The 12,168-nt window shown below is 30.0% G+C and overlaps 2 protein-coding genes across 2 annotated transcripts in view; one reads left to right on the forward strand and one right to left on the reverse strand.

Moving 5' to 3' along the window:
• Positions 1-977, forward strand: part of LOC131850064 (protein spinster-like) — a 30,121-nt gene extending 29,144 nt beyond the window's left edge. The window contains exons 8-9 of the mRNA XM_059200218.1: positions 71-260; positions 651-977. Coding sequence (XP_059056201.1) covers positions 71-260; positions 651-721 — 261 coding nt within the window. The 3' untranslated portion in view covers positions 722-977. The remainder of the gene's footprint in view (positions 1-70; positions 261-650) is intronic.
• A 2,016-nt stretch (positions 978-2,993) lies between these two features.
• On the reverse strand, positions 2,994-7,746 carry LOC131850061 (ovarian-specific serine/threonine-protein kinase Lok-like). Its single transcript, XM_059200216.1, is given in 11 exon segments — positions 2,994-3,213; positions 3,215-3,270; positions 3,682-3,883; positions 4,477-4,684; positions 4,944-4,956; positions 5,110-5,313; positions 5,784-5,909; positions 6,428-6,555; positions 6,740-6,876; positions 6,970-7,099; positions 7,441-7,746. Coding segments are annotated over 11 exon segments (1,605 nt in total). The 5' UTR covers positions 7,622-7,746.
• Positions 7,747-12,168: the final 4,422 nt, after the last annotated feature.

Genomic DNA, 12,168 nt, shown 5'->3' on the forward strand with positions numbered 1-12,168 from the left:
TATGACACCAGAAGTAAAGTTCATGCACAAGTTCTACAACAATGAAGAAATGTGATTTATTCTGTTTTAGATATCAGAAAGTCTCAAGAGATCTTTGTCTCCGTCCCCGTCAGAAATGCCTTCTCAGATTGTGCAATTCCAGGCACTGCAATATGCTTTGTTTGTGACCTGCTTCGTAGAAGTCCTAGGAGGCATATTCTTCCTTCTAACGGCCGTCTACATTGTTAAGGATAAACAAACTGTAGACAGAGCAATTGCTGGTAAGAACAGAATTTTTTTGTCTGCATAATATTGAGTATATTGGTTGAATTTACTAAAACTGCATTGCTAAGTACTATATTTTTTTATTATAGATAATTGTAACAAAGATGTTTTAAATACTTTAAATACTCAGGCTACAAACTTGGAATACTTCTTTATTATATAAATATAATTAACAGATTTGACCATTCTGTGATTGTCAAATTATCTTGTTTCAGTTACTTCATTAAAAGTAATTTAGAAGTAGAGTTATTTAGGTGAGTGTGCAGCTCATAAATTAAGCTTATTACGGAATATCGGTAAGGTTGTCAATTACTATTTAGGGGATCAAATAGAAATATTTTTAGTTTACGCCATTGTTTAATTATAAAAAAATATATATTTTACAGAAATTGCTGAGCATCCAAGTACAGAACCATCGCACAGTAGGGCTGAAGAAGAGAATGTAAGTGGTGAATAGTTGTAGGTAGGCTAGAATAATTTGGAATTCCATCAATTTTAAATCTCCTTAAATGTAAGGGAGTTGTGAGTATATTTAACTTATATGCATATTATGCTGCGGTCAAATAACTGAATTAATTTGCATATCAGACAGTCATGACATTTCAAGCGCAGGTCTGATTTATTGTTTTAGTTGAATAATGTTAAGTAGATTAAAAACACACCTCATCTAGATTAGCCTGCAAAAATTTTGTGGTAGTCTGTATTACAATATTCTGAATTAAGAAATTTATAGTAATTTGATTGTGGCATGACAAAGAAAGACTGACTTAAATGCATAGGTTAAGAAACAAGAGAGGGTTATAAAAAAGATGATTGGGTGTAGTTTGTATTTAAATTGTATGTAAGAATATAGATACTAGGCATCACACATGATTGTTACCTGAGAAAGAAATGTGCCTACCTATAATAAACGAACAGTGGCCAATATTGTATTTAACGATGTATCAAGGAATATATGTATAATATGAAAACGGCATATAGTACGTCTTGTGATACTTTCGTGGCCCAACTGATAAAGTACACAAACTGTAGTTATTATAATTCAATTAATTTCATTATTTTCATTAATCATTTGTTTACATTATATTATTTTTTAAATACTGAATGTTTTGTATCTTCTGAATATTTTTTTTTATGTCATTGTGATTATATTTTAATTTGAATATATATTTTCTATTAGTAAGTATTCATACCGTTTAACAATAATTATAGCTACTGGTAGCTAATATATTGTACAAGTTCCTAAATGCAAGCAGTAATACTGTAAGCAGATATTAAAATTATCTTGATGAATATTGTTGTAATAGGCATGCAGATATAAATAATAATGGATAGAAAACAATAATTATTTTAATTTGAATTAAATAGAATCCAGCATTGGTTTTTATTATTGTTTTAAGTTTCTGTACATATTTTTTTAGAATAGATATAACTAATTTATAAATAGTTTCAGAAATCACACAAATAATTTTTTAGACTTCTTAAATGTTACAGATTTATATAATTTTCAAAGCAATCCCTTCTTATTTATATTATTTATTTAATATTTTAGTTCTCTATATTGTTTCTTTATTATAACTTAATACATTATTTTATGTTAAACTGTAGTAAATGTATTGTTATGATAAAAATATCAAGACTGAATTCCTTACTTGCTTTGTGGGTTGCTCCCAAAATTTACATTTGTGTATTGTAAATACTATGTGTATGGAGGAATTGAAATGAAATACATTTTATTATAAAATATGGCATTTATTCTTTTATTATAAACCAAGAAATGAGAAATAGAATTGAATTGATAATGACACGATGAACAAAATAAAGGCGGAATTGAGAATCTTCATAGTGTTGTTCATACACAGCACAAATAATTAAGTACTTAGTTTTTAATAATAATAAGAAACATGTTAAATTCGCAACATACATTTATAAAATAAGCAATACTTCAGCATGTTGTATATATATGCACATATATGCGGTATTCCAGCAACCCATATGAGTTGCTGGAATACTTCAGCACGTTACTTTTTATAATTACAATAACATTTAAAAACTAAAATAACATTAAAGCATTATTATTAATAACCCGTTTGAGAATGTGAACGTTGTTCATGTGCATCTGTTTGTTAGTTCGATGTTCGTTCGTGGTTCGAGATATTTTTGTTATGGGGTAATATTTTGTACATATATATATTTTTAAAATGGTATACTGTATTTTAAGTACTTGTCAAAAGTAACAAAGGTTAGCGCATACGGATGACAACACACTGGTATATAGTCAAAAACTTATTTATGACTTAGGTTAAATTAACAAAATAATCAACAATTACGAAAAAAGTAACAACTTATCATCACAATCATAAAATGGCCACACGTTTTTAATATACGGTTATTTGTAAAGGAGGTACCCTTACCAATCTGAAAGCCAGTGTTAGTTTTCACGAAAACACTATGTAGTAAATGGAAAATAAATTTTAAAAACCTTCCTACAAACTGTTGTATGGTTATGTGAATAATTTAATATGAAAGTTAAAAATTTTACTTCAGTTTTAACTTCGATTCTTTGTGAAAGTAGATCAGTTTTATAGTATTCTACCTGAGTTACCTGACTTCCGAATTTTTTTATACCCTTTAGGAATAACATTACATAACAACATATATTTAACATTTCCATAATTGCTAACATAAAAGCAAATTTTCATAAGGTCACAAATTAGCTAATATAGCCATTATTCCCCAGAACAGTAACTGTTAGTGGAACTACTGTCATTATTGTTTCTTTCTTCAATTGCTAGTTTGAGTTTCTTTGGGTTTGGTTCAGAAGAATTAGAGCTGTCACTTAACGCTCGTTTGCCAGTAGCTGCCAATTTCACAGTCACGCCATCAGAATTGCTATTCTCTTGATCCAAAACAGATGTCGATGTCGATGATATTGTTAACTCACTAAAGCTTCATTTGTGTAGTGTTCGAGAGCAACTTATTAACACTAATTATAACATCTTCATCCTAAAATGGACAATGTTTCTTGTTAGGGTGATCGCCAATAATTGGTTTATAGTGCTTATTACTATATTATTATATAAAGTGCTTGGTGGTGTAAGTATTTACCATACCGGCCGCTTTACTTCCGATGTTTGCAGGTTCAATTCTCGTCCGATACAAACATTTATAATCATAGTATGATTGTTTACGTGTAGTTGTTTTTTGTGTTTAAATATTTATGAGTTGTTTCATACCCACAATACATGATTTGCTTAGTTTGTGTCTAGACGGCGCTATGTGATGTATCCTGAATCTTTTATCAATTGTAAAATAAAAAAGAATAAAAAAACAAAGTGACAAAGCACAAATATTTATGGGAAGAGCGCTAAGAAGTTAAACGGTTCGTAATTACATATTTTTGTAAACATCTAGTACCTGCATCCAAGGATGATTTAATATTTCGTCAAGTGTTATACGTCTCTCGGGTTGCACAGTCAGCATTCTTCCTATGAGGTGTTTGCCTTGTACACTAATTTTTCTCCATTGCGATAGTGACGTACAGTATTGTCCTTTAACAATTTGATCTTTCAGTGTCGTGAATCTGTGTTCTGTTGAAAATGGCAAATAGCCAGTAACACTGAAAAAAAGCTTCTGTGTATAATATTTGCTTAACTGAGTTTGATATAATGATAAGTATTAATTTATTTATAAATTGTAAACAGATAAATATTGACAGTAGTACTCCTTGAGGCAATAGGGTATCTACCCTTACTGGTACTGCCACTTACTACTCTAGGATTACCACTCTACTTCTACCCATCTGTATAGAAGTAGAGGTGAACATACTGTACTCGGAGAATAATTTGGTTTGTTGTTATTGTTTCTGTTACAAATAGAGATTTGAATTTTCTTGTGTCCAACCAAAAATCGTAATATTTGGCAATTGAAATTTGGTAGCATTTGGGATAAAGGAAAGGTCTATTTTATACACTGAATTGGTGTTGAGCATGCTTTCTAAAGTGAAATTGTTCATTTAGAAATTTTAAACTTGTTCCTATCCCACATTACTAATTAGGCAATTTCTGCGTTTAATCTGGATTATTCATGCGTCTGATAAGGTAAGATCCATATAATTGAAAACAGACAATCAGTCTTTAGGATTTTGTTGTCTCCGATATTCACATAGACTGGGCCTGAAGGTTTATTAGATATTTTCTAACACCAACATACCATACAAAGAGTATTACTCCCAAGCTCCATACATCAACTTGGGGACCATAGCATCTTTGTCCATTTGCCATAAGAACTTCAGGTGCTAAGTAGAGTGGCGTTCCACACATTGTCTTCATGAAGCTATCCTCACCAACAAACTTGCTCATTCCAAAGTCAGTTATTTTGACTAGAGTCCTTTCATCTTTACTCTCTCCAGTAATACATTCTCAGGTGTGTGAATTGAATGGATTTCATTATATAAGAAAATTCTTTAATTTTACAATACTATATTTTATTATTGTTTCAGTATAGTTCTTTACATTTTCTATAGTGTATAAATGTTTTACTACAAAAATTGTATGACATCAGAATGATTTTTCGACAATGACAAGGTATCTACATGAAGGTGCAACTTTACTTGCCATTTATAAAAATGGCAACTATAGTTAAAATACAACAAAACAGTGTTTAAGATATCCAGGTACATACTTGTTCGGGCTCTTCCTTACATTTTCTCTTACCCCTTGTTTAGACATGGGATTTTATATGTAGAATAAATACTTAAATTTCTGTTTCATACATACATATACAGACAAAGTATAAGAGGAATTTCAGCCTTATCAGTAGTTATTACTCTATTTATACAAATACCTTGAGGTCTCTGTGAGTGATGCCTTGAGAGTGTAGATATTTGACAGCTAGCACCATTTGTCTGAATAGGAATCGAGTAAGTTGTTCAGTTAGACGATGTTGCTTTGAAATTCTGTCGAAAAGTTCTCCTCCTTGCATTAATTCTAGGATGATGTATACTGTGTCACGGGTGTCCATCACTTCCTCAGTTGAAATCACACAAGGCTTAAAAATAAAGAATGTTTATAGCAGTGTTAACATTTGACAAATTATAAATAAAGGAAAATCAGATTTTAAATTTATTATCTTATATATAGCTCCAAATAAGTGTATCACTGATGTGTAGAATTAGGGGGAGCGCAAACAGGCTTCCAAGCACTGTAGCAATTATGTTGGATTGTCCTCTCCGAGGCACTGGACATCATTGTATCGCTGTGGACCCAGCGTAACCAAATGTGGATATATGTTCTTGTTATTTCAATTCATATATTTATATATATGAATTGAAATTACTATATTGTAATTTACTAACATAGTTTATAAGTTGTTTACTAACATAATATGGCTGGATATATTAAAAAACAACAGTCAGTCATAACTTCATTTAAGTCTCATGCATGACTTATATAGTAAAGAATAACAAAAGTTGTGAAGTTGGAATTATTTGTTTTGTAATGTTAGTTGTTAAAACTCACATGTTTAAGTGCTTTCATGATATTAATCTCATTCATAATTTTCTTTGGGTCATTAAGATTGTTAAATTGTCCATTAGTCAGTCGACTTTTCTTAATTATTTTCATAGCATACTTAGTGCATTTTATCTGAAAATAAATTTATACATAACAAATCAATAGTACAAAGCCGAGATTAACATTTGTTTAGTTTACAACATTAAGCATATAGAAAGGTGTAACACAAGAAATATATATGTAATTTTTACTATAGTCTTAATAATAAATAGATTTCAACATAATTATCACAAAGAGACCTAACCAGATCCTTTATTATATGGTATAGGTACTAGAATGACAGACAGACTGAAATTGTGTTTAATGTACAGTTTTACTATATGGAATAACACACATAAATTTTGTTGTGTAACTGTTTACTTAACACTTAACTAGTCTTCAAATTAAGCAAATAACTGAAATGCTAAAATTGTTCCCTATGCAATATTAGTAGAATAAATAATATTGTTTAATGACTACTGCATGATACCCAAAATAATTATTTTTGACAAGAACACAAATATTTGAACAGACACTACTAAACTAGATACAGAAGGTATAGTGATTCAAATTAAGACATAAAAAAATAAAATGCTTAAAATAATATTTACCTTATCATAAACTAATTTGACAATACCACAAGCACCTTGGCCTAACAACCTAGATATATAATATTTTTTAGAGATTTCCCGAGGTACTTGGTCTTGTTCATTTTTAAATAAATCTTTAAATACAAAAACTGAAAAGAAAGGTTTCATTCTGGTATAACATATTGTCAATTCCCTTATAAAAATTATAACATAATAACAATGAGTTATAAAATAAAACATAAATAAATAACAAAATGCATGACAATAGCAATAAAACATAGACTAGGTGAGAGTGTAATTGCTGTAAATAATAGTTTTGTATAGTGGCCTTACTTTTCATAGATTGGTGGGAAACTGAAATGACATCATTGTCATCAAGAATACGGCTGTTACCTTTGCCAACTAAGATTCCATTTACAAATGTACCATTATGGGATAAATCTGTAATAATCGCCGGACAGAGAGGTTCCCTGTAATGAAATAACAGTTCAATCAAGTATTATTCAATAAATACTTTAATTAAATGAACTGATAATTATAATTATTTTTGTCTGTATACATACGATAAGTCTCTCTTCAGAATAAAATGTTGTTTGCTAATATTTTTAATTATGTTTTCATTGACCATTTCCTTTCTAATCACATAAGTACAGGAAAAAGATCTTCCCAAACTAAATTCTGCCTGAATGAGATCTGAAATTATGAAACTAAGAATAAATTCAGAAAAATCCAACTTATTAAAGTATAGTAGGTGGTTGGGGGGACGGGTATTGTTTGTAAAGAAAATTAGAGGTCGCATTGCCGAGTTCGTATCGCGTTGTAGAGTATAGGTCGTCCTTTATGCTTATTTTATCATACTCCAGCTGGTGTCCGGCCGGCGAATAGCGTAAACACAGACGAGGACATAAATTCATAAAAAAATACTCTTGATATGAGTGGTAAAAACAGAGGACAGTTTATGACAACAGAAATATACGTTATTAGCTTTTATATAGACGGTTAAGTTTTAAAGATCTGTTGGAATAATTTATTACCATAGTATCCTGGTGGTTTGTTTTTCCAGCAATTTTGTCCATTCAATGACGGTCTTGTGGGATATAATCTGCCCCAGATATTTGGAATAAATGATGGGGTATTTTGGCTCCATTCTACTTGAGAATTTTGTGTCTGTGTTTGTGTTTGAATTTCACTATCTATATTAATGTCATCGCCCATAATGAATATAGACGTTATAAAAATTTCTATTAAAGTAAGGAGTGATTTTGGTTAGAAATTAAATTAAAAATGTTATATTGTAATTGTTGTGCGAAAACAACACACACTTGACCTCTTAAGTAGTATATTATATGCACTTGACTATATAAATACACAATATACACACATTCATAAATACAGACTAAGGATGTGAAAAAAATCTTATAATCAAATTTTTCAACATATGTCGATTCAAATATAAAAATAAATTAACTTATTAAATTAATATTAATTAAAAAAATGAAAGATTAGTTGAACTTTTTAGTAATAGCCAAATTTGTGATGGACTCACTAATGGTCTTGTTTTAGATCACTTGGATCGATGAACAAATAACAAACATACTAATTTTAAAGAAAATTACTTGTTTTTAATTGATTGATTTGTGCAAAAATATATTTAAATCGATTATTCATCTGCTTTTTTCCTATAAAATGTCACATCCCTAAGCAGTACGCAATGTTGCCAGAATAAGATAGTAATTTGAAAAATTGCAGAAATACCCGCATAAACAATAAATACCTTTTTTTAGCTTACTAGCTTACAATGTAACCGGTACGTGCTGAATTTCAAAAAACTGTAATTGAAGCAGCGTATTATTATTGTATTAGCTTATGGAATCTACCTTTTGCTAGTTTATTTTTACGGAGTCTAATCTTGGACTTCTAAAAGCAAGCCTACCCAATCGCCAGTGTTCATTAAAAGTTTGTATTACAATGTTATAAATCCACTTATTTTGGAGATACCTATCAGATATATCTACAGCTGATTCTATTATAAAATGTTTATATACCGACAGAAATTTAAATTCATCAATTAACGAGATCATAAACTGTCTATTCTATTAAAACTATATAGTATATAGTAACAATCTATTCTATAGTCTATAATATATTATAGTCTGTATATTGAGCGGATGAAATATTGACTGTTAGTAGATAATTTTTTTTCAAATTTGGAACGATGATTACTTAAGTAGACAGGCTAACGGTAACTTAGGTGTTTACTATTACGGTAGTGTAGCAAGTCTCATTGATCATTTGCAATATAGCATTTATCCTTGGGTCCTCATATTTTGCATAATTGTTTTTTTATAGTAACTTAAATGGCAGAAAAGCTGACACCTGATGGTAAGTGGTAACTGGTAACCGTTGCCTACATACTACCTACAACAACACGTCATAGTCACGTCCCAATGCGTTACATTCGAAGAGAAAAGGTGTTAGGATTCCAAACCTTGCAATTTCCTGTAATATCTCACCCTTAACCAGAACAAAGCAAGCGGCTTAGTGATTGAAATAGGTGAGACAGAGATGCCCATATCGGCTACAATACACCTCCGCTCCGTGAAAAAATAAAAAATCATAATTTATTGATAGGCTTATGTACATATACAATATGTTTTTTGTTTTTCACGGAGTGAAAGTGATAGGTGATATTGATTTTTGCAATTATAACCATAATTGCTTTGATTTATAATTATTTGGAATACCGGAAACATGAAAATACGAGATGTTTTTTTGATTATTTCCGTCATTACTTATACATACTCAGGTAAGTGTAATTATCATTAAGAAGGTATTCATAAAACTTTGTATGTCCTTATCATAAAATTTGATTTATACGTTGAGAAAATTGCAAAATTACCCACATTATATATCGTTATTACTGGTTAGTAAACAACCTAATTTGTTATTTACTTTTGTGAATATATTATTAGGTACACCTACCTGTTTTAGTAGCTAATTGTATCAGTGCCAAATCAATATGTATTCAAGCACCAAAAAAAGAAAGTAAAAATCCATGTCGCCAATAATTAAGCTCGTTTGATTACAATAAAAACTGTAAAAGGAGACAAAAGATAAAATGGCAGTCTACATAAATTAACCAATTTCAAAATAGGAGAAGTACCTTACTTCGACTGTAGGTATACCTATTTAATGTATATACCGAAATATCTATCTACATCTTTTATAATATAGTTTTAGTTAATCATTGTGGTCAAAACGAAGTAAGCTCTGTTGATTACGAAAGAATCATAGTAATTGTTTGCAATTATCATCTATACATCTACACATATAAATAAAATTGGAGTGTCTGTTTGTAATATTGAAATAATCGTTTTTTACTACATGCATATGAATATATACGGTACATATAGCAAAATATCATTTTTTATATTTTTTGTCTGTCTGTCTGTCTGTCTGATTGTTCCGGCTAATCCCTGAAATGGCTGGACCGATTTTGACGGGAAATTTTTGCCAGGTAGCTGATGTAATAAGGAGTAACTTAGGCTACTTTTATTTTAGAAAAATAAAGTTAAAAACCACGCGGACGAAGTCGCGGGAACAGCTAGTCTCACATAAATATTACGAACGGTTTTTGTATTAACTATTAGTAATTAACCATTCATCAACAGTAGTAGGTTTATCAAAAGGCACATTTGTTTAGAATATCTTCGAAATAAGTAAATTTAATTACTAAAACGAACTGGCATTATAAAATATAAATGATAGACGGGCTGGATAGAATAATATTAGTTTAATTAATACAAAACACCCTCCAGGAAATTAAAGGAATTTCTATTGTTTGCGATCGCGACAAATGTACCGGCCTTTTGTTACCGCCATTGGCTTTTGGCAAAAAGTTCCAGTGTTTTCTGAACCGTATTAGAAGGTTGATTATCCATTAATTTGTATTTACCAAATACATTTAGTCATAATAGCTGGAGAGGAGCCTAAGTATAATGAGTAACCTGAGTGGAGTAACAAGATAGTATTTAGGTAGTATTTTACCCTCAATGAGACTAACTCCATTATCGTAAAGCTGTGGTTCACTTTCATTAAGCCAATATAAAATTAAATGTAAGTTTAAGTTGGTCCGTTTTAATTTTAATTCTAGTTGCAGACAACATTTAGGTACGCTACTTTATATTGAGCAAAATACAAAATATACTATTGCTTTCTCTCTCTATTTGATAGTGTATATATAATTAAACATATATATATATTGTAATAAATATTTACTAACAAATTACAACAAAAATATATTCTGAATAAGAAAATCTGTAAAGATACAATTGAAGATAAAAAATTACACCTTATAAATACGATAAAATGTCCACATATTTTCCGTATTTAGGTATAAGATTTAAATTATCATCCGGTTATAAACGCAATTGAAAGTTTTTAAGGTATAGGTATAGGTATTTAGATTCATTCACATAGGCATAAGCGGATTTTTACTCGGATAGAAACAGGAGTTAGTGTTTTATAACTTTTAAGCCTTTGTCCTCTGTAGGAGTTATACATATTCGTAGCTGTAGAAAAGGTCAGAGAGATTTAGAAGTTTTTTATTACAAAGTTCATTCACTTTTGTTTAACGTATTCCATAATATTAATGATGTTTATATTAGGTATTAATACCTAATATAAACATCAATATATGTAAACATACGATATATGATAGACACAACAAGTGAAAATCGTGAAATCACTATTAGTGTTTTGATAATAAAAGTTCGCAAATGTAGAGATTCTCTACATTTGCGAACAACTTCTCTACCAGATATTAGCTATAAAATTTATTAGGTACGTACTGTTAAGACTTAATATAACAATCCTGGACAGTTCACTCAGTGACCAAACTAAGGTGAGCTTGTACTAAAGAAATAATCAAAATACTTATTATGTTATATGACAAACATTCAAACAAACAATCATACTCATGAATATAAATGTCTCTCGTATGAGGAATCGAACACATGACATAAGGCAGTGTGCTATACACGATATTACTTATATCTGTATACATACATGCATTATTTATGTATCTATAATCGTGGTCATCAAAAGTATAAAATTAATAACCTATTTTATTACCACTAACAAGGCAAAGTTGTATGGGACATAATAGGTATAATATTATATAGCTACATATGTACCACAATACCTGCGTAAAGCACCCTTTTTGCATTAACCGCTCCCGATAATTGGGTGTCTACCTCTTAGACGGAAAAATAAATACTGGTGTTGTAATAAATACAAAGAAAACTCTTATTTAGAGTGCTGAACACTTTTTTTCGACATCTAGGAATTAAAGGAAAAACATTGTTCGGAATCAGTTAAAATATTGAACGACATATGAATTTGTTGCTGATAATATTCTCTGTTTTGTTGCTAATGTGGTCGAAATTTTCGTAAAAACATGATGAAATTTTGAAGCGTATCTTCATGATCAGACGGGGTAGTCACGTTAATGAACGGTCGATGTCTTGGTGAATAAACATTAAACATGTACACATTTTTGATGGGCAAGTATATTGTCTGTCGACGAATTTCTGAATACATTGGTTTGTTATTGGTATTTCAAAGTCACAGGATAAAGGAGGCAAGACATCTTAGTCCTCTGAAATTGGCAACGCATGTATGGTATTAAGTTTATATACAGGCGATGGTTACTATTAAGTGTAAGACGTGGCTTCTTTTATTCAATTATATAAGATAAAACT

This window comes from Achroia grisella, unplaced genomic scaffold (genome assembly GCF_030625045.1).
Source record: "Achroia grisella isolate CSIRO2021 unplaced genomic scaffold, CSIRO_AGI_Agris_v1 utg69856, whole genome shotgun sequence".
NCBI classification, from domain to species: domain Eukaryota; kingdom Metazoa; phylum Arthropoda; class Insecta; order Lepidoptera; family Pyralidae; genus Achroia; species Achroia grisella.